General features: G+C 36.4%; 3 protein-coding genes across 4 annotated transcripts in view; 1 reads left to right on the plus strand and 2 right to left on the minus strand.

Moving 5' to 3' along the window:
• LOC106136234 (lysine-specific histone demethylase 1A) overlaps positions 1 to 24,525 on the minus strand; it is a 313,849-nt gene that overhangs the window by 250,331 nt on the left and 38,993 nt on the right. The window lies entirely within an intron of this gene.
• LOC106134844 (partner of bursicon) overlaps positions 1 to 24,525 on the plus strand; it is a 98,127-nt gene that overhangs the window by 28,922 nt on the left and 44,680 nt on the right. The window lies entirely within an intron of this gene.
• Positions 14,156 to 15,954, minus strand: LOC106131366 (uncharacterized). Of its 2 annotated transcripts, none has more exons than XM_060945565.1 (4): positions 15,518 to 15,954; positions 14,925 to 15,413; positions 14,591 to 14,762; positions 14,156 to 14,480 (listed from the first exon to the last, which is right to left on the minus strand). In XM_060945565.1, the coding sequence occupies exons 2-4, from the start codon at positions 15,134 to 15,136 to the stop codon at positions 14,217 to 14,219; spliced, it is 648 nt and encodes a 215-aa protein (XP_060801548.1). In that variant the 5' UTR covers positions 15,137 to 15,413; positions 15,518 to 15,954; the 3' UTR covers positions 14,156 to 14,216. The 2 variants fall into 2 exon arrangements, with proteins under 2 accessions (XP_060801548.1, XP_060801549.1); XM_060945566.1 differs by having other exon boundaries at positions 14,925 to 15,161; positions 15,236 to 15,954.

Genomic DNA, 24,525 nt, shown 5'->3' on the forward strand with positions numbered 1-24,525 from the left:
ATTATCTTATTTAGCTGAAGTATTTTCCACATTTTTGTATCTATAGTTCTATTGTCAAATACGTTTCTCAGTATTGAAATTACCTACTTTAGGGTATTCAACACCAAAATAAAATATTAAATCTTATGATGAAATTTACAGGGACATTTATGTAAGTAAAAAGGACCGTGCTTATCACTTTGAGCGCGGTCAGTCCAGTGGTTAAAATATATAATTTACACTGATTTTCAGTTCGTTTGAGATTTCTGAAAAAAAAACGATCAATTCTATGAGAAAACAAAGCATGGGACATCATTCAGGGAATAAATTAAGGCATTCGAAAATTGTGTGGTTGTAGCCTAGGGCAGTGTGACAACTGCGGTCCTCTCACGCAAATGTCAGCGTTATGAAACCGCCACAAGCATAGCACAATCAACCATCCCCCAATGAGCTTTATGACTAACTTTGCAACTATGTAATGTTATAGGAGTATGGATCAACGTGAGGGTCTTTTTAGTGTGGCCGTAGCTATGGGTATTGTTAAATTGCCGACATTACGTTCCGAGAGCGGTTTATGTGTCACCAGACGCTCCAGTTTCGCGGCCACGTCACTGTTGCCGTGGGAAGTCGTTACCAACGTAATTGCTGCGCATGCGACGTCGAATGCTGTAGTACAAAGACAGACGTGACGTAACACACATAGTGTGCAGTACACATATATGTCCAATTAAATTGAAACGTAGACTAAGATATAACAACTAAAACAACTGTCTTATCGTATACGCAGCTGCGTGATAATGGATTTACGTAACGTTATAATAATTAAGTTGCATATACAACTAAACGTTGTAGCATTAACAATTAAAATAACCGAACAGCATCGCCTGTTCTTGCAAAACATTATCAAAGAAACAATTCATATTCATTATCTTACAATCGTACCATTTACAATGCATTAATTGGTTATGGGTCTTGAAGTGCATAAATTTGAACAACAACCAGGGCCGACATTAAATCGACCCAGTTACCCAGCAGACATTCAACATTGAAATCAACAAAGCCTGACCACATGCAATCAACGTCTCTGTTGTCAACTGATAGTGCTGCGCGAGCGCAAATCAATTTGCTCGTGATCACAATGGAGCTATAGACTATCTTCGACCAGCAACTCCCCAGACTGCTAATAATGTTTTTGTTTTATGCAGTCAAGAAAATTTTCCTTATCAACGTTCAACAGTTGAACGAAGACTTAATTAGACTTCATGTACGTTATTTTTAACATCACATACCTAAATGATAATTTTCGATGCACTAGCTGTTGTATGTTTTTAGTACATTCAAACCTACTATGGGGTTCTTAACAGCAAACAAGAAGTAGCAGGGGCTATATGAAGTTTGTCATGAAATAAACGAAGAAAAATACAATTGATGATGACTGTGAAATATCTTCTGATCGCTATCTGTCTCATGTAAGTATACGGTAGTTAATCATGCAAAGGTTAGCATGCTCATAGCGCCTCAGAAGATCTATAAAGATAAAATAAATATTACAAGCATCATAAATTTACGTCTGGTTGCAAATTCAATCGCATTTGTACCGGAATCAAACTGTCAGTCACTTTCATTTCTCGCGTGAACAGAACAGAATCGCTCGATGTCGTGCCTTAATCATTATGAATTACACAAAATTGAAATTGTAATATTTGCTAATACACGCAACACAACATAAATAAACGATAAGACAGCTACATTATTTCTCTCGAGAGAAATATGTATGTCCCAGAAAATATTTGTAAGAGTAGACCTTATAAGTTCGCACAAATATTTGACGTGAGAGAAAGCGGGCGGAACGTACGATAGGATGTGCGATGTAGCGACAAAATCGCGTCGTCATGATGAAAGACTAAATTTTACCGACCGAACTCGACGAAAGCGATGATTCTTTTCACATATAATCTGTTTACGGCTGAAATACAAAATTATCTCGCAAACATATGAAGTTTGCCAGTAAGCAATCAATCACACGTTGAAGGGCGTGGAAAGCCGCAACCGCGGTACCGAAGGCACTCTTATGAAAGCAACGAATAATACAGCACGAATCAATCATAGATTTTGCGACGATCCATCACGAATTTTCAATGAAAAAATTCGTGTTATAATAATTCGATACGTGAGCGCCAAGGGAGTCTTGCGATTTTAAGATGATCGAGTAATATTAAACAAAGTTATGCTTCCTAATATTTTGTTTTTCCAAAATTACTTTTATGACTGCAATTTACTTTATTGCTTTAATTTTTTTTAATTTTCATTTCTACAAACGAGTAGACTACTATCAACTATTTTACCTATTAATGGAAAGTATTAAATTGAACTAAACATTCTTATTGACTTGGAAACGCTCATCGCTGAGCAGGATTTCCAATTTCTTACAATAATTGCGGGCCGTACAGTAGCAATAGGCGATCTCACATTAGATTGAGGCGCGGACCGCGTGTCCCGGCAATCGGGCGCCCGATCTCGCTTCCGCGAAGAGCGGCAGCTACTATTCCAAACCAGTCAAACGCACGACAAGTGCACAAAGGCCGTCGAGACGTGGCATTGTAAAGTGGCCTTAAGTAGGCACAAGCTGGTCGTGCAAAACATTGGATGCACAGAAAAATAATTTTCATTGGTAATATATACAAAATTGAGCCCGACTTGCCAAATTTTAACATACAAAATACCAAGACTGTGAAATCAAAAGATCAATCATATAAACTGTTATCGGATTACAAAATTTCGAATGATATATTGTAATGCTATTGGTCAGAAGTACGTTGTCAAATATCACGGCCACGACGAGCCGGCAAAATTGCTTTCGTGTTTTTATACGCGTTTTATAACGTTTCTATTCCATAGTCTCCTTATTTTGTGGTGGTGTCGATAGAACGGGAGAGGTCGGGACTCGGGACTCTGAATCTGAGATTCACTTATGCAGGCAGGAAACTTGAACTGTGGGAGAAAACTCGTGAAACATTGAATACTACGGGCATTAAGTATTCTAAACTGCAGACGTCTTAACATGTTGAAATGACTTTTTGAATTGTCGTTTGATTAAAGACAATACGTTGCAATGGTATTTTTTTTTGTAAAATATGCACACATTCACAGTAAACAATATCATGTAATACCAATATTAAAGAAAAAAAAGCTTTTAATTTTACTCAAATAAAAGTTTGTAAAACGTTAAATAAAACTTTTTATAATAAGACAAAGATAGATAATCCGCCGGTCTCCAGTTAAATACGTTTTTACCGTTATAACATCTTCAAAAATGTGATCTAGTATTTCAATAGGTAGAGCGTCCCCTTCAAGGCAAGGCCCTATTGTGCGCGGGACGTCCCCACGAACGCCGACCGGAGTGTCCGAACACTACAAAAGCATTCAATAACAACGGTGACCACTTGGCCCGCAATTTTCCACAATATACAGGAAGTCTTTTCATGGAAATCTCTCAAGTGTGCAAGAAAACTGATCGTAATGTTTATGTCGATCTATCAAATTGCCGGGTAAAGGGTGTATTATACGCAGTCTATTTCTGTATTTGTTCATTCTTATTTTAATGCAACTTAAGTAAGCGTGGGAATAGTTTTTCTTACTTTTGTTGTGTTTCTTATTTTTATGACGATTACCATATTATTATTACCATAAATTTTATTCGTAATGAAATATATAAATTCTGACTAGCTTACCCTTACATAACTTGATCACTATACTAAAACAGGTAATCTGAGTGACAAGATACCGAATGATAAACGATATTATTTTAATTTTATTAATCACTCAGTTCGTTAGTTCTTTATTGAGTCAGTATTAACATTGGCAAGCTATTACAACTTACAAATTTGTAGGTCGTCATGACCACATCGTTGCAAAGATTTAACACTGCAGCCAAAATATTACACATTAAACTAGCAAAATAAAGGTAATAGCGCAATGTATAACAACCAAATAACGACCACATATTTTAGGGACTAATTGATATTATGAATGCGAGTCAACGGTTGGCACTAATTTAACTCGGTCGGCTAATTTATCCGCTATTTAGCCGCAAACGTGAGATCCATATCGCGCACATAGCAGTTTAAGTTGGCTCGAGAGGCGCGCATCGAATTCGTGGCGGGCGGCCTGCAGTACCTGTACGATAATGGAATTCATATTGAAATAATTAGCAAAATTTAATTTACCTACTAAAATGTTTGAGAGCGAACGTTAAATTCTCTCGAAATTAATCTGGATAAAATTCTATGCAAAAATACTTATTCAAACTTTAGCTGCTTTTATAGGAGGGCGAACGCACTTAGGCTTCTTTTTTTACTGTTTATAATGGACTAGCGACCCGCCCCGGCTTCGCACGGGTGCAAAATTTATACATAAAACCCTTTCTCTTGAATCACTCTACCTGTTACAAAAAACCGCATCAAAATCCGTTGCGTAATTTTAAAGATTTAAGCATACAGACAAACAGACTAAAATGGCGACTTTGATTTATACTATGTAGTGATAACTACTGAACGATCATCACTCACTCTCATATTTGTCATTACTTCAACATATGGTTACATTTACACTACTAGTCGTTTCGCTACTTTGTAGAATGCTATCTGCGCAGAGAAACTGGTTCAAATACCACTCGTTAATTTTCTGAAGCCATATAAAGGTGTCAGAAAGCAATCTTTTTATTTGGTCCGGAAACTAGTTATTACCAATTATTGACACAAAATATAGCTTATAAAATATGTGGTGTTTTAATGAAATTTCGAGGAATAAAATAAATATTGTATAAATAGAATTTTGTGTCTCTATCTTGTTTTTTTTTTATAGCTAACAATGTTTTAATTTTGTGTTGCTATTTGGATGTCTTCACACAAAATAACATGGCTCTGTATTAACAAGCAATTAATGTTAATTACTTAATTACCAAAACGTCTGTTACAAATTGTATTACAAAGTGCATTACCTTCAAAGGAGTCGACTTCAAAGTGGTTCGAGTTCTGATTGCATGATCAAACATTCTCCTTATATCTTACCACATTAATTTGCAATATCCAACTTAATATATTTATTATGTACATATTTTGATAACGTCGTCATCAAATGTACATAATAAATACATAAACTCAGACTTACAGTAATCCAAGGATTGTAGCCGTATAATTAAATGATAGCTACGGTTGCCTTAAAAATGAATTACTACTGCGCGCAGAAAGGAAATATAAATTAGGTTTACTTTAACATTTACTCACCAACAAGCTTTAAATACTGCGCATAATTTGTTCCAGCGCGTATTCGTTATAATCTTTACACAGAATTAATTTATACAGGATATATCCTAACATTATTCTTAATCCTTCATTTGCAAGCAGCATCCATAATTCTATTCAAAATCCACAGATATAGGCTCGCCATAAGAGGAAGTCACGGGCGTAATCGTGGCCATCGCAGCGGCCCTCGGTGCTGGCTGCGAGAACATTTAAATTATCAAGAAGTTAGATCCGCAAGCCCATAATCACACCGTTCATTTGTAAGTTACCCAGCTAACAGTACTGCACGAAAGTATCTCCATCAGATAGCGAGGGACGCCCAAGCTCAATATTATTCAGAACTGAGAAAAACAATCGTGCCTCGTTAAATTGCGATAGCGGGCCAGATTGCCCGCATCCAGTTACTCCATACCCTATCTATATAAAAATGTACAGTATCAGTGATTAGTCTAGACTCGCTGTAGAATGTATCGGTAACAGTAACAAACAATCGATCAAACGCAAGCGGTCGCGTCAAACGCCCAGCCCTAATTACGAGTGAAGTTGGAACCACTAAAGAGACCTTTACCGTCAATGTATCTATCAATCCGGAGATAGAGGATCGAGCCTAGCTAATGAGGACGGCCGGTTAAAGGGGACAATTGGTCGCTTGGAACTGTGAAGGTATCTTTCAGGTATTTAAATACTCTAGTTCTTAGGCTGACGGCAAGAAAGTCGTGTTAGGCACAAATTAATCTGTCTGCTATTTTGAATACATTGGATTACGTAATAGCGGGTTGGCTGATTTTGCTACATTGGAGTATCTGTGGAAGAAATTACAGTGTTAAATGAAGCGTGGAGTGTACAAATGGGCGAAGTTAGTCGGATCGTTCGTCGCTTACGTCAATTTCCTGCTAATAAACATTAAACAAACAGAATGGCTCGTCGTGATCGTCGCGACGTTGCGCAAAGCAATTAGTTCGACATTCTGAGCGGGTGTCGACGAATGAGATCGACCTCAAAGGGCTTTACAACCATCAACTAGTAATTTAAATTTGTGACTCCGATAATCTTGATTGAGACATGGAGACATACATACATGGAACGAGAGATTGATATACTTTAATGAAACGACTTATAGAGCAATATACATATGTTTGTGATGTATAGAAGTCGAAATGTTTAATTTGGCGTTAGGAATTTTGCATTTCAGATTAGGATATATAGATTATGGAAACTTACATGCCTGACCATTTTCACAAATTTCATGCCTCACCGTTAACCAGATTCCACATAGGTAGATTATTTTTGTACAAAATAAAGTCTCGTATTATCTAGCTAAAACATGGCTAACCTAAAACAATGGCAAACATTACGCTTGCTCATCACATCGATAAATCTATTGCTATCGCCGCGTATACAAATACGATATTGATTGCTTGGTGTGGCGTGTGACATTTTCAGTATCCGCTATAGTGGCAGGGGCTGCGCGGGGGAGCAGGGGTGCTTCACTGTGACATTTGAATAGGGCTGTCTCGGCATGTACCGGCACCCACCGACGGCAAACGAGAAGCGACAATGTTCCGCGGACCGAACAACGTTGCCATTGAAAAGAAAATTTACTTTTATTCCCCACCCGACAATGGTACCTTATTTTTCAACCAGACGTCAGGGCGAACTGAAACCAAAATTTAAAATAAACAAGTTATGGACGTCTCTGTTGGTCCAATTAGTTAAATGTCAAGTGAACGTAGCAATTTATTGCAGTCGTGTAAGTTTAATCGTTGCGAGTTGAACTGTTGGACAAAAATTGGATATGTTGCAATAGCAAGAACAACAACAATATGATAAATACACACTTATCCACGGGCACTATATAAATATAAAATGTCTAAGAATAGTTAAACCAGTCTGAATAATTTATCTTCTAAAGTACGACTTTAATCAAAATTACGGACAGTTTCACTAAGAATATTTTCCTTCGGAAAATTGGGAATTTTCGCGATTTACACAAATTCCCACATAAACATCATCCGATGTTACATCTAGTTAATTCATTTCAATAAATTATATAACTTGGCATTGTTATTTTAAGTTAAAACCAACAACACCTCTATTGGACGCCAACAATTCTACTAACTCACGTTCCCTTCTAAACATGCATTATGCATAAGTCAAAATAGAATATCTAGCTCAAACTCACATGGAACCAAGGATAAATCTTTAATAGTGGGAGGCCATTGTACTTAAATGTTAGTTTGTAACTGAGATAAACAAAATGTAACACACAAATAATGTGAAAAATTACTGAAACAACGGTTGAAAAGACCGTTGAATTAAGTGCTTGGCGAATGGACTAGTAACAATGAACCGACTCGTAACCGAGAGATACTGAAACCAGGTCCAGTAATAGTTTGCATACTCTTACGAGCAAGACGATGATAGAAAAGTGAAAATTTAACACGATTCAAACTGTTTGGTTATTTTGTCAGTCACGCTCCGTGTTTAGCTTCGACTCCTGGTTTTGCAGAAGTCCAGGAGAAGGCAACAAAGACTAACAAACCAAAATGCAAAATTATTTATTGTGAACGCGGTAGTAAAATCAATTTTATCATTTTACTGATGACCAATAAAACATCGCGAAAATACCATTTGATTATTGCTTACGTGATGGTTCATAGTGCATCTTTCAAACATAAATGCTTTACAACGTCTATGCATTAGATTATCTGTATGTACGTGTCCTGAAATAATGTATCAGCTTAGATTCCCGGGACTACGTCATAAAACTACTGAAATTTTGTTACATATGCCGTGTGGTTCCTGACACCTTAGAATAGGACCACACTTATCTGCTTCTCTTACCGTCTAAACTATAGAAGTCAATCAAGGAAAGGGCTAATAGGTTTGGGATTCTTCTTTTAGGCAGTTGGCTAGAAACCTATCATTATTTGAGACTCAGTTCCATCATTAAGCCATTTAGCTGAACGTAGCCTTTCAGACTTTAAAAGGCTGTAGGCTATGTCTACCTCACAATGGATGAGGACGAGATTGTATATATGTATTATGTACGATTGTACATTACCGCAAACTGCTCTCCGGTAGACAAGAATGTAAGCGAAGACGTTCTTGTGCGTAATATAAAACCCGAATAAAACACGCTGAGACGGTTCCGACGTGCTCACCAACGAATGAATAATAAAAGACGTAGCAACATACTCGACGGTAGTGGATAGAAAACAGAGGAAAAACGAGACTGGTTATAAACAGCGGGTGTAACATTGACACATGAGATAGGAAGCTAAATAAATCACAGGACAGGTGTAAATAGCGATTGCCGTTGCATACATTTTGAAGACCGTGTGGTTCAAAGTCAATTAAACATAAGGAGGAAACATGAACATCTCCACCATATCCTGTTAAATAATTGTTCTGTAATTTATCACTGTTTAGACATCTATCTTACATTGTCACCGAGACGTGAGGTGCAGTAACCTATGTAAATGCAACCAACAAAAGCATCCATTCTACTCACTCGCAGTTTCAGGATTCCTAGGCAGCTATGTGAGAACTTGGCCAAACAGAGAAGCTTGCGAATTGTTTGTATATATTTGTATAAGCAATGAAGCCGAAGCAGGATGTTCAAAAGTTTTTAGTTTCGCTTTAAACAAAGAAGTTTGTAAGAAATATCCTTCTACTTGTTTGTTTAAAGTGGGACGATTTATTGCTATTTAAGAATACGTTCAACACCCATTATCTCAGAATGTAACCAATTTGCATGTGGCCATAAGTAAAACCGTGTATAAGGCTTCGGCCAGTTATGAAAAGCCATATCAGAAGCAGGTGTCACGTGTCATCGCCAATTTGATACGCGTTAATCATCGCATGACAGACGGCGCATCAAACGAGTATCACGCCCCGATCACACATATTCAACGGTTACCATATGTTTACCGCACGCGTCTTTTTACAAAGTAGGTTAAAAAAAATCTAGTCCGTTTGGTACGCATTCAATATGTTAAACGCGCGTCATATTGTGTACATTGAACACATAAAAAATATTATACGAAACGATTTACATTTTTCATTTGTAACCGGTCGATTTGTCCTAGTTAAGGAAGCGTGTCGGTAATAAATATGCAAATGTAAATGTACGGTTCCTTTGCTCGGGAGTCCGGAGGGCCCTAAGGCCAGAGGGTCGTGTTCACCACCTGTACCGCTAATTGCCGCGCCTCCATCTCAGTTGTTATACCATGTTCGCTTCACAATGGACCAGGTTTTCAGTAATTATGCTTTATGGATCATAATGCGAATATATAGATACGTACAAATGTAATTAGAAGGTGATAAATATATTAACGGAATCAACAGTTTATGTGCAATTTTCGTTACGCAGTTGTCTTAGACGTTGTTTGGCCACTTTTATTTTAATTGCTCTTCTTTTTCAATATCTATTAATAATAATCAATCACAAAAGTTTATGTCTGCGGTAAAAATTCCACTGTTTAAAAAACACGTGATTAAATATTATGCATACATACTTACATATAATCACGTCTATATCCCTTGCGGGGTAGACAGAGCCAAAAGTCTTAAAAAGACTGATAGGCCACGTTCAGCTGTTTGGCTTAATGATAGAATTGAGATTCAAATAGTGACAGGTTGCAAGCATGTCGCCTAAAAGAAGAATCTCAAGATTATAAGCATATCCCTTAGTCGCCTTTTACGACATCCATGGGAAAGAGATGGAGTGGGCCTATTCTTTTTTCTAATGGTGCCGTGAACCACACGGCACTAAAGATTTATAGCGAATATTATGAAAATTGCGATTTCTTCGTTTCATATAAATCGATTAGTAATTCACTTTTTGATTAAATATAACAAAACCTAGTGCCTAATGGGGTCTTTAAATACATTGTAAATATCAGTGGGCCGACGTAACCTAACGCTTAAAGCGATCGCTATTGTTTATAAACTAGTCGCGAACACCTCTCATGAAACAATACTAGGAAGTTACAGTACATTTATACCGACTTAAGTAATGTGAAATGTAACCGTATACGCACTTATATTCTCCCATACGCATAGCTGAAACGGAGTTAAATTTCAATTGCAAAAGTGATGACCGAATATTTTTAATATATTATTCAACTGTTTAAAGTAATCGATTTACAAAAAATAAAAGCAACTTCAATTTCATAACTATTATATTAAAATCTTTTCAATCCTCAATTTTATGAGTTGATACCTGAAATGTGGTATACTCGTATATCTAAGAAAGGATAAACGGTGGACGTAGGAGACTCCTAAAATATTTAAGCACTATCAATAATTCACTCAAAATCCCTATGAAATAATGTTTTCGGTTACCGAACGTCAATACTTTGACCGATTCTTTTAAAAGTGAAATAACAGATACGTGCTGTTGTTACCGACGCCTGGCTTTGAAGTAGGCAGAATAAAGATTTGAATTGCATACACTATGATGAGAGAGAGAAACATTTGTCACGATTGTTTGAAAGCGACGATGTGCATGAAAAACTGATTGTGGAGTTTCGCTTTGGCTATCACTTTCTGAGAGCTGGCAAAGCCGTGCGTGCTGGTCACGGAACAACTGTCTCAGGACCTGATACCATGTTCATGCCTAGCACGGTATTAAATTATTGAAAGATGATTTTAGAAAATAGTAGTAGAGACAAACTTGTAAACTTGTATAGACAGATGTAAGTTGGTAAGTACCAACTTGGCGGTGGTCAAAATACACTCAGGATTAAAGAATAGAGATAATGCAAACATCTCAAAAAAAGCTTTAGTTGAAATAATTAAATCTTAACCAAAGATCCTAAGGTATTGATACCGTGGTTAATTTTCCGCAATAACCTTAACGCTTTCTCACACGCACTGCAGTCTCAATATTCACTCACGCTTTTCTTTTAATAAACCATGAAAGCCAATCCGAAATCGAAAGCTGTTCTCCTACGGTCGTGTGGTGTTCAAACGACAGGAACTGTTACTTTTCTGTCGCCGAATTAAAGACGAAACATCCTATCGCCCAATCTCAATTACAAAAAATATATCATCGAACAGTCCGAAGGGTCCACGACCGTGGAATAACGTTTCAGACTAGCCGACTCATGTGCAGAGCCACCCTTTACTAGATACATGTCCTTGCTCGCAGTGATTAATTGTGTGTTTATTGAGATTAATTATTGCACCACTTTGTGAGCATGTGAACCGTGATTTACACAATACTGCACAACCAAATAAATAAGGGACCCATACGTTTAACTAGCATTTAGTCCCTAGTTATCGTGAGATCATATTGACGTCTTATGATCATCATCTTAACAGGGTCTCATATACAACAGGACCGTGCTCTGGACATAGCCGGACTTGGCGTCGGGAGCTTCAAAACTATATCATTGCTACATATAATATATATTTTCTGTGCCTATGCCGGCAACGGAGCGACAGTGTCTATCTATAGGAAATAAGTATGTATTGTCATTTTTCCAGACTTTGAGCGAGAAACTCGACTTGTTTCTGCCACGTCCTGGGCATGGCCCCAGTGTTTTTGGAAAGGCCTTTAATCGTTTATTTAAGAGTAGAACATTGGCAATAACTTTTACAAATTACGGGAATAATAAGATGTTTAAATCTGTCAGCGCGACTATGATCACGCGTTATTATTGAAATGCGTCGATTAGGCCGCGTCCAATTACCATCTGCGTGTTCAAGGTATTGTGTATGAGGGTTTAGCGCGGCGATGCAACCAACAATTTCCACGTCGGCGGTGCTGAGTTACGACGCGGTGATGGTTTATTATCCGGTCGATCTCTTCCGCCCTTGTTGGCCCGCCGCCGCCCGCTAGACCGCGATCTCTCTTATCATTGTAAAAGGGAGATATAGCTTTTACTTACTTGTAAGTATTCCTTTTGTTTGTAAAAAATATATTTGTTAATTAATTAATTTAGTGAAAAAAAAAACAAAACCAATGCCTAACAACAGTACACGTACAAAGTATAAGCAAATAATAAATATATTTTATTGAGGTGTTCGTTTAATTTATTTTATACACACAATAAACACAAATCGGAAAACAGGTCAGAATAAATTTTTATCTCTTCTTGTTGACAAAATTTACAATTATTGAAACGCTAGTCACTACTACGTCTTCCCTTCCTTTGATCAGAGGTGATCACTCGTGTCCCCATAACGGTCCAGCGATACGTCCGTGTTATTAATCTTACTATTGTATTGGACCTGTATGCGCATTGATAACAGTAATGGTGATTCTCTTTCTATACAATCAATAACTTCAATTATTTCCGTTGGACACCTCTTATCGTTTGGTCGCTGCATATTTTATATTTGACAATGTAGAGATCCATTCGCCTACGTTATAAATCATCTTGGGCCGTTTGAATTATTTTAAACCAGGAAACTTATCAGTTGTATTTCATTTATCGAAACTCTAAGTATTGTATTTATATCATTTTGAAAACATTCTTCTGAATATTTAAAAAGAGAGCCAATTAATACTTTCTGCAAAATAATTTTTGTACAGGAATATAAACTCAATATAATACTGCGCATTTTCATAACTTAGTTTTGATTTGTTCAGCATGTTTAGTGGATGTTCGCAGTTTATTTATATTCACGAAGGCAGGTCTACGAAATGAGCTGACCTAGTTCCGCGGGACGCAAGACCGAAAACAAGTGCACTTGGAATTATTCGTCGCGTGCCCGCCCACTTCTCACTACAGGCACTCGCAGGCGGCCCGCACTGCTCACCTACCCTCTGTCCAATAGGGAACATGCAATAATTTTAGTTTTGATTTCATTTTAAAGAATTCCATGTAAAATAGGTCTTAACATATTAAAAAAATTAAAACAATCTAATTTATCGTAAAAAAATGCGGCTTTAAACTGATCGTTTAAATTTTCGCGCCAAAACGGACCTACACTTCCAATGACGTCACACGTGTCTGACACTGGTCGTGCTTGCCTTCGTTGATTACAGTGTTTCCACAATGAGGGGAAATTCCCCTTTTAAGGGGTAATCAGGGTCCAGAGGGGAAGAAAAAGGGGAAATACTATAAAAGGGGAAATTTTAGGTAATCATATATTAATTTCTATTATATATAAAATTATATCGACGGCCTCTTTGGCGCAGCGGTAGTACGCTTGTCTGTGACACCAGAGGTCCCGGGTTCGAATCCCGGTCAGGGCATGATGAGAAAAGAACTTTTTCTGATTGGTTTGGGTCTTGGATGTTTATCTATATAAGTATTTATTATAAAATGTACAAAGTATCGTTGAGTTAGTATCTCGTAACACAGTCTCGAACTTACTTCGAGGCTAACTCAATCAGTGTAATTTGTCCCGTATATATGTATTTATAAAAAATATATTTAAAAATTAAACTTTTAGTGTAACTAAAAGTTTAATTAAAAATTAAACTTTTAGTGTAACTAAAAGTTTAATTTTTAAATAGTGCACAAAAGTGCCAAAACTACAGCAAAATAATTTTTGAGGGGAAAAAAGTTCTGAAAAGGGGAAATCGGAATTGAGGCATGGGGAAAGAAAATTTTTATAGTGGAAACACTGGTTGATTATCATAAATTGCAAATTTTCTCGACTTTCCACTAAGTTTTTTGTAATTATTTAAAATGGAATATCCATCCACATCAAGTGATCACAAGACATAATACCGAAAAAATTCGGATTAAAAGTAGTGTTGACTCATGTTTTGTGCCTATGTGTCCATCTACTTTAACAAAGTTTCTAAATGCCTGTGTAGATCATTTTCTCATACCCCAAATAGACTATAGTATAATCATTTGTTGTGCACTTGTTAATCACCTTTAATTAAAATTGAATAAAAAACAATATTTTCGAAGCATAGTTTTATTTAATAAATTTATGAAATATTTGAAAAACAAAAAAATGTGCTTATATATTACATATATCTTTTAATTTCGGAAATACAGCATCTATCCAGAATTTCTTTGCAATATTCATTACAGATACAATGCTGTTATCATATGGCACACAACATTTTGGTGTTATTTTATTGTATTTCACATAGGAAAGTATGGCAGCTTCGGTTGAAGGATATTTGACTTCTATTGTATAATTTTCAGTAAGCCCATCAGGTGTTGCTCCAAAAATAGGATACTCGGCATTAAGAAGTAGTCCAGCTTCTTCAATTTCAATCTGAATTGCAGAAACAAAAATATGAATTATGTACTACAAAAGCCTTGAACCAAACATAACAAATTTCTTTTATTCATAATATTCAAACAAACAAAAACCACCGAACTTACCTTTTCTTTCTTGCTTACTACTTTGAGAACTTTTTTTTCTAGTATTTTCCCTCTACTCATCGCAATGGAAGTAAATTTTGAATGTTCTCCCATAATTGCGTTCAGAAGGGAACCATTTATAGTTCTACAGTGAGCGGCTTCATAAAGAGTTGAGCCAGTAATTCTGCCGTACCTGTAAAATAGAAAAATAAACTTATATACAGCTAACATGCCAATCAAGTTTATGTTATGTGAGTATGATAATGAGTTTATTTTGTCAAAATATTTTTTTTATTCATGGTATTTTAGTGATAAATACAATAAACAAAACTAAGCTAGAAGTCTTACTACTTACCTCAACTCAAACCACATTGGTGAATCACTTTGATGTTTGGTGGTGGAAAATACCATATTTATATTATCAGTGGTCATTTGCTTTGATAATGCTTCAAGAAATGATTCTGGAGAGTCCAACTTTCCAATCAAGCTTGAACACACCTTATGAATGCTTGTCTCCTTGAAAGTAGCGAAGAATACTTCCCCGACAATCTTTTTTATTGACAGCATCTACAAATTCTTATAAAATATCCACCTAAAAATATGCAGTTATTATTGTAACACACATTTAACTTCTTTTCAATCTCTTTAAATAAAAAAGCTGCTTACTTGAGAGAAACTGTGATTGACTGAAACTTGACCCATTTCTTTGGCTTTTCTGACAGATTTTCCAGAAGCACATGTAGATAATTTCGACTTCTTCCAATAGCATGTGACGGACGTAATTGGAGGCTGCTCAGACCTTCTGTGCACCATAGCAATAGTGCAGCAGCATGCTTGCACCCACCTGTATATGATAAAGTTTTAGTCATGATAATAAATACCTCATAGCATTTAAAATAATCTTCTTTTTGAACAGTTTAATTATTCATTAATGTCGTAATACTTGACCTGCAGAAGCTGCACAATCTTCGCATTGGCAGGACAGAACTAAGCTTTGTGCTTCATTTATTACAGCTGTAACACGATAACCTTCTTTTCGTACTTTGTGCTCTGGAGTAACTCGACTTTTCACTGTACATAATTAATCCATCTCCATCTCTTTTAATTTGCACATAACCGATTGCGTTATCGCCGTAAGATTCTCTCGTTGAGCTAAATTGTAACTGCTATGTTTAGAAATTGCTGAATAAAATGCAAACAACGTTTAAAAACATTCATGCATACCGTACTAATTTAGTGCCTTTCATTTCTACACTTGAAAACTTTGCACACACACCAAAAAATTTTTTTTTGGTAAATTTTTGGAGTCTGTTTTATTAAATCTAACTTCCATTTTTATTAAAAACGTAAATAATACGTAAATAAAGCACTACTGCCTATAAATCGCAAAGTTAACTTCTAAATGTTGACACAGCACGAGTGACGTCACTGAACGCTGATTGGTGTTTTGAAATGCGTTTCGTTTAACGTAATTTTAATTCGTAATAATTGCTAAAAATCAACATAATTTAAAATAAAAACGTTGAAGAAGTTCTTCTTTTATATTTTTTTAACATTTTATACGTAAAATTTTCATAAATATCATATTTGCATCTTCCCTATTATGATAACCATCACTCAAGGCGAGCGGAACGAAAGGGGGCAGGCACCGGTTAAAACGTAGAATTACACTTCAATTTTTACTCGGCGGGCACACAATAAAAAACAAATATTCTCATGGAGAGTATCGACGAAACGTGACCGGCCTTCGTCAAAATAGTCTGCTGTTGTCTTATTGGGCGGCGCTTATATCGCCTGACGAAGTGCTAAAGTGTAAAAAGGCAGTGAAATTTAGCTGCATGTCACGATTATTGAATAATGATTTCGAGAGTTATTAGCGTCAACCACGTATAAAATTATTGCTTTAAACTTTATCTTGTTCCAATTTCGACAGCGTTCGTGCTCGGGATATGTATGTGAACTATTAGATTGTTATATTGCGATTTATTACGATTTATGATTCCGCATTTACGCAGTATCCAGGCTGATTCATTAAATCACTTAATTTGTATCCAATGAACGCGAACGTTAACTACCATAACGAAGTGCGTTAAAATGATAAAATATTAAAGTCTTCTTATTTATACGTTAGCTCGTTAAGTTAGATCGCCGAGGGGTGTGCCCATTTGTACCCGCGTTGTCGAACCGTGTGTTTTTACATAGCAACGAATGTTCAACAAATTCAACAAACGAGCGAGCGTCATCTATCAAAAACGCTAACGAGCTCGGATGCCGCATGCTGCGGCGATTTACAATCGCTACGCCCAATAACATACGATGATGCTGACGAAATGACGAATATAGACACTTATTTATTCAATGTCAATAGTTATGTCAAACAGATTAAAACACTGCAACAGTGACTATATACATTTCGAACATCAGACTGGTTACTTAAACATAAAACATAATATTGAAAATATACCTAATAGTAAATAATCACCGCCTTTTATTTCTTCTTTTTGTTTGACATGAATTATTACAACAAAAATTTATTATAAAACTAAATACATAAAAAGGCTTTATTATTCTTGCGTTACAGTCGAACATACAAATTTATTCGAAGCGTTCGACATCGCATTGAAAAAAATAATTATGTCGATCCGCAGGTCTATTGAAAAGACGCCATATGCCCGAACCATTATTTGCCTTGAATGAAACGTTCACTTTGGAAAGGAAATTAAATTATTTGGCTGTGTCTAATAAAAGGCTGTTAACTTTTTCCATCAGCTTTTTTGTTAAACACTTCACCCTCTTGAGGACTTCGTAGTTTATACATTTGCAGTTTATTTAACGGTGCCACGGGCGCCCTCATGTTTTTATGGGCGTAGTTTTTCAATGCATAAAAAATTAATACCGTAACTTTTTATGGTTACGCTTTCACTTTACACCCCAATTTGTACGGTGAAAATTAACAGTAACACGTGTAACCAGTATAAATAAAAGCCGTTCTTCGGACTATGGGTGTAAAAATTAAACGAAAAAACATTGTAAGAAGTAATGTAGCTTACAATAGTTTGGAGAACGCTGCAAATCACAGTGAACGGAGAGGACACCAGCAAGGTTGTTTAGCTAACAAACGTTCCTATCCATGAATCCGCGGAATCTGGATAGTTAATTGCGCTGCGACAGGCGAATAGTACGGATATTCTTTCTCATTACGCTGGCGGCGGCCCTCATTAAGCACGGATATGTCGGTGCGGCGTTTGTTGGTGGCCGCTCGTTTGTCCCGTCGGCGGCCGCGCCGGCCATTTTTCACAATGACGTATCAAATACGCGCCAACGCACCTGCTTTTACGCATTCAATGACAAATCGCTAGCAATTGCACTTTGTTGTTTTTCTGACGTGCGACATGAAAGCTCGGCGCGTTCGAACTTTAATTGCTTTGGCATATGTCGCTCTTTAATAGACCCAACGGATGGCGTCATGAATGATTAAACAGTATCTCGCAGCGCAAAAGGCAAAACTCGATTTGAAATGGCTTTTTGTAGATGTATAGAAAAAATAGAACATGTTCCAAAGAAGTAAATGGCACTAAACTTCCTTGATTTTTAATTGAAGATGTTTTACCGATTATGGTAAACCGAGCGACAACGTAGAAACGACAAGAAACACAATTTGAATAATTGAATTAAAGGATTGACGATAACAGCCCGTTAAAATTCATTTTCTCATCGATTACAATGTTGTGGGAACTACATTAAACGTTTATTGAGAAACCACATCATTTGTTTTTTATTTCATTAATTGTTGCGATATAAGAAAACTCAATTAATTGCGGGAAGTGGCATATTAATTGACAAAATATAACGCAGTTAAATTAAGTGTACCATTACATCAAGTTGATGCTGACTAGACGTTGTTTTCAGCACATTAGTACAACACAACACCGCCGTCTAAGTGTAACTCACAAACTCGGGGAGCGTATCAAATTCCAATTTGCATAATAACGTAAAAGCTCATATGCCGATACGGGGTGAGGCACGCTTCACATTAACGAGATTAACCCAACATTACGTGACGTATCTCCGCGGTGATGTTTGCCGTCGGTCCGTGCTGGTTATGGCCAATGCTCACAGCTGTAAATCCACATTATCCTGCTATTAATTCCTCAAATGGTTATACTGTTCGACAACAATGGATTATTTGATTTAACATTTTTTGAGATATTGATTCGTGACATGTAGTCATCGCAGCATATCTTATTCTAAAGTCACTTCCTCTAAGACGCTTAGTGCACCTCTTCAATTATCCCACTTTTGGGCAACTCTGATCAGGTCAAATTTGAGCTTTATTTGATCCCAGCATATCCCATCAGCAATAGTTTGATATTACTTCTGCTTTTCCACAGAAATTTCGTGCACCAAATAATAACTCACTTAAGTAGAAAAATAAGTAATTGTTATTCTGCCCCCGCATATAAGTACGGATAAACAGAGATTAAAAACAAGACGTTTTGTCTGTTATACTACGCAAGTGTAGAACATTTGCAGACTATGTTTAACATAACATAAGACATAATTAAGGTTATGAGGCAGTGATATGTCTCTATCAGTAATTAACCTCAGGCTCTTAGACGTGTACAATCCGTGCAAATTTGAGTTAATCTAAATTATCCAATTAACGACGAATTAGCTTCTATTCACCCGTCAAATGCAAAAATATTTATTGATAAGAGATAGATTTATGAATTATTCTGAAATAAGTCAAATAGATAAGACATACGAGAGTACGCAATAAATTATTATTATTATTATTAATAGGCTGATATTATTATATTAATATAATAATATCAGCCTATTGCTTCATTCACTATAACAATCAATTAAATCAATTTCACTGCCATTTGCTCTGCCTAATAAAACTTATCTAAGTAGTCAATGTACGCCTGCCGATAAAATATTCGCTACAAAACCAATGGAGTCACATTACCTACAACGTTAAATGGAATTAATAAATAGGTATTAAATCTTCATTCAAAGTAACAAAGTGTGATTGTAGCAAATAACAGAGACTGTTACAACAAAAGTCCGAACGCATGGCACCCGCTGTTACCAAAACCAGAATAAACATAAACAGAACGTAATCTTTATGGACTATAAAACCTAGATGGACTTCGGTTCGTGTTGTTTTTAAGTGAAAAACAAATTGACAGGGTAGTTCAAACTAAAACTAAACTAACGACGTATATCCGAATAATATAAAGATCCGAATCCGTGCAACGTAAGCAAGGTAGAGGTGTTTTATCAATGCTGTAATTTGTTTCATAATGATTTTTTCGGTTTACATATACCTAAAAAATCATTATGAAACAAACCAGTACTTAGGCGTCTAGTCTGCTACTGGCACTAAAAGGATCACATTGTACATTGTGTATATTTTAGTGCCAGTACACTGAGGAGTCGCGGGTGGTCCCAGCGGGGGCCGCACTCTCCAGTAGGTACAATGGCCATAATTCAATGATTCGCGCGAATGTTAACTAACAACGCTTATCTGACGCGACATCCAATACCCTACTAGTAAAGAGGAAGCACTAAAACAATCTCAGTCAATTTTATATGAACGATGCGTAGGTACGTAGGATATATTAAATTTTATACGGAATGGGCTCTGAATAATTCAAAGGACATATATGACTATTACTTAATAGAAGTTATTTTGTATTCTATGAAACCCAAAACTTTAGTTTTCTAGTAGTCTTTGAAATTTCCCGTTCAATCATTCTTTTTTTTATTAGCTAAGTTTGGGTTTGTCAATTGTTGAGACTTGGGATCTTACGATCCCTGAATAACGTCAAAGCCAATACAGCTTATTATGTTCCGAATGCATCTAAACAAAAAAAACTATCGCCGTGAAAATGGCATGTTTTGTAATAACAGGATATGTGTCATGTTTTCGTGACTGCGAATGAATTGACTGCGGTTTCTTTCAATATGCTGCTACATTCGTTGTTAAGGCATAAATACAATTATTTATGTTCGGTTTATAAAATGATATAAAATTATATTTGTAGCGATAAATAACAGTTGATTATGATTCGGTGATAATTGCTAGCATTAAAACCGGTAAAGGTTCTGGAGTGGCATAATAATTAATACGATGAGATCGCTCTAATTCCCATGTTAATATGAAGTAGCTTTATGGGCAGTGACCACCAACGGCGAAGGCGAGCGGTTGACATAACTCGTTAGGGCGATCGTGCATTTATGACATGTCAAAACCATGTGTTGATACACAGATAACGTAACGCCTTCCGTATGGCGGAAGTGGTCCGAGCAAACTACATGCCCGTAAAATCTTTTAGTGAAATCGTGGACGATCCATCTTAATCGAAAATAGGCAACATCTCCGCAAACATCCGGCGTAGGCCGTCGGGAAACGTATCATGCTGTTTTCTAATTACCTGTAAATATACTTCAACACTTATCCGTTAATTATTTAGACAAAACTTTACTCGAGGTCATAGGCAAAATTATTCATAATGTCATACTTTGCAGAACAATAAAACGAAGTTGACTTAAGAGATACATAATTTGCAAGTAATGATTATTTGTGAAAATAGCGGTAAGTAAACATTTTATACGAATTTCACGCTACGTAAGCGTGTGTATGTTCTTAGTTCCGTTGTTTCTTGCAAATCCTTGGACAGACGGCGGTGGTCAGACACAAATTTCCCTAATAGTAAAAGGCATTTTAGTTTATGTATGTGCACCCCGTGGAGACTAATAAATTAAAGCAGCAAAACTGTAATTTAACCGCTCATAGAACTAAATAATTGTACGCATTGCGCCAGGGCTGAAACTTATTTACAGTAACAACGAGCTGATTATTAATTTAACTGTAGAAGCTACAGAGTTTATAGTTAGTAGTAGTCAATATAAGACCGAACTATTACCCATTTAATGAAGGATACAAGGCAAACTAGCTTTGAAGGAAGCCATCAGAGAGCCATCTCCGCGGCTCGAAACCACTTTAGTCGGCTGAGCGCCTACTTGCTAAAGTAGTTCGACTCATTCCGATGTAGTGCTCGGTAGGTAATACACTTAGTAACCGTGTTTGTTTAGAGGCAAACGCAGTTGTTACGGCTCTTAGAGCTGCGGCTGCAAGTGCTGCAACTATTACGTCGGATTAAGAGGTTTATAAACTTGGGTCGTGTACGCGAGAGAAACTGCGCGCAATAAGAAAGTCAATTTAGTCGCTAACGAGATTGGATGAAAAGCAAGGAGGTTGATTAAGCTCCATTAGGAGTCGGGTGGTGTTGCGGCGGCATTCCGCGACAAACCGCACGGGACCACAACATCACGCACTAAACAACTGTGATGGTAAGGCGCAGTTACTTTGTCCTGAAAATGCAGAAAGGAGTTGATTATCAGTGAACATCATTTCTAAATTACCAACGGAATATTTTCTTTTGGTTATTGTCTTCTTACAAAATATATAAAAGATTTAAGAGAAAAACTATTTCGGAGTAACGAGATCATTTGGTTTCTCTTTTTGTAAGCAAACACAAAATCAGCAAGCACGATGTTTCATGCATATTTAATCCTTATCCGCTAGCCCCGCGGAAAGTCAACGTACACATATACCACTTTATGTTATACGTATTACCACATACTTATGACAACATTAATTTTTCTAGTATACTTTGTAAACCGTTTCCCTATCTCATGTCACTAATATAGCACATACTAAGAAATTATACCGCGAGGCTATAAACAAGCACAGAAATTAATTTTCACTGGAATAAAACTAATGACAGGTTCGTATGAACCCACACTGCATATTATTAAATAGATTGCGTTTATTCTCAAAGCAATTTTCTCGGAGCAGTAAACGAGAGTCACGCAACTCAGTGCAGATGCGTCGGCGAGAATGCAACACCGATATCATTAAATGTAGAGGGTACAGAAATGATAAACGTGCTTTATTTGGCTTGCAAAAGAAAAGTTTAAGCAGATACAGTTATCAATTAGTATAACTAAACTACTAAATTTTTTTACATCTGTCTATTTCTTTAATTATCTATTAATCAAATTTTGTTGAATCTCCCGCGGCATAATAACTAAAAATAGAAACCTCCCTCTAGTAACAGATCCATATCTGTCGCTTTTACTTATACGAAGAATGTGTACATTCTATTCGTATTCATTTAATAAAACCCTTCTGTTAGTATCAAAGTGTACGAGTAGAAGTACGGACATCAAGTGCAAGTACACTTGTATATGTATAAATGGTCCTTTCCTATTACCGCGGCTCAAAAAATCGTCGAAAATTTACGTAGAACTTGTGTCTTCCCGTACTCTTTTTATTTTGTAACATCGGCATGTATTATAATTATTGAATTTGCATTCATAATGGCGACTAACAAGCACCGATTGCGATCACCTAGTTCGCACCGCAATGACATGTTGATTCGTACGATCGACGCTACCGCCCTTTAGGAATAGTGTGGGCAAATAGGTGACATCGATAAGAAACATATTCAATAGCAATAGATGCTGTCATTATTAATGAAGAAGTTATGTACTTTTTTTAACATCTCAAGCTTTATCATGTGCACTAAATTTCTTTATATTTCGCTACCGAAGAGGAATACTTAGAGAGACTTATCATCCCAAAACCATACTTCTTTCGTGGCACTTGTGATAAACAGAAGGTCCCAATTAAAAAATTTTAGTCCTTCTACGTCTTATAGGTCTGGAAACACGTCTTATAGGTCTGGAAACACGTCTTATAGGTCGGAAAACGACATGTAACTATAGTTTTTCAAATACCTAATTGACTCCATTTATAAAAACAACAGTAAAACATGTCGATAGCATTTCCAATAGCATCACTAAAATCCAACAAGATTTCTCGTAGGCAGTTAATTACAGTTATTAGAGGAGTTGCCAGCCCCTGAGACTATGGTCACCGATCCGGGGACCACCGCAAAACGCGATCGCATTTTATTCATTACAACCTAGACTTACACGAACGTCTGCATACAAACAGATACATACGCATAGAACTGACAATTCAAAACTCATTTCAAATAAAAAGATATCACCCCTAGGCTAGAAACGTTTTTCTAATATACAGATACAGCATACATAAGACGAAGAACTTTTGGGAAGAATAATGACAAACAAAATTTAAATTAGAATATTTACTTAAAGAAACAGTTTCGCTATTATTACTAGTTTATTTTGGAAAAAGAACAACTACACAGGTTTTCTTATTTATATACAGGTTTATTAAATAAATTTAATTGTCGTCTCTAAAGCAGCTAAAGCAGTAGCACTGCATGGCTGAAATAATGACTCCAGGGAGCAATTAAATCCAGTTTGTATATCATTCACATGTCACGTTTTAAATGCGTACCCTATCCATAATAGTAGAATTTTAATTTACGATATTATAACACGGGACAACACGCCTCATTTCAATGAAGACATTTCCTCACTTCTATTTATATAGTTTTTCTTACGACCAAGAACGATAGTTTAAAAGCTGTAGATGTCTGGAAACTAACCCCAGTCCTGATTTCAGCAGCCATGGGTGCAATTGGGAATAAGTAACAAGGAGGATTTTTCAAAGGTGTTGAGACAGATTGATGAATTCAACTATGCCTTACATACAGTTTTCTATTTACATACATAAAATCAAGCCTCTTTTTTAGGAGAGATAGGCAGATACTTTATATTTCTATTTGTCAGGATCCCTGCATACTTCTTTCGCTTCATCCTCATTAATAAATCTCAGACCTGACCTTTTGCCAGGAAGTCTCCGATTTGATAAAGGTATGTTCATCCAAACATTCCTACTCCAACGTTCCCGTTTACCCTCCCCTTGTATATTTGCTTAGTCAACTTGCTGCATTCATCCATTCGACATGACCAAACCAACCAATTTTCTATTCCTAAGTCTTTTTCAA

Source organism: Amyelois transitella, chromosome 8 (assembly GCF_032362555.1).
Source record: "Amyelois transitella isolate CPQ chromosome 8, ilAmyTran1.1, whole genome shotgun sequence".
Lineage (NCBI taxonomy): Eukaryota > Metazoa > Arthropoda > Insecta > Lepidoptera > Pyralidae > Amyelois > Amyelois transitella.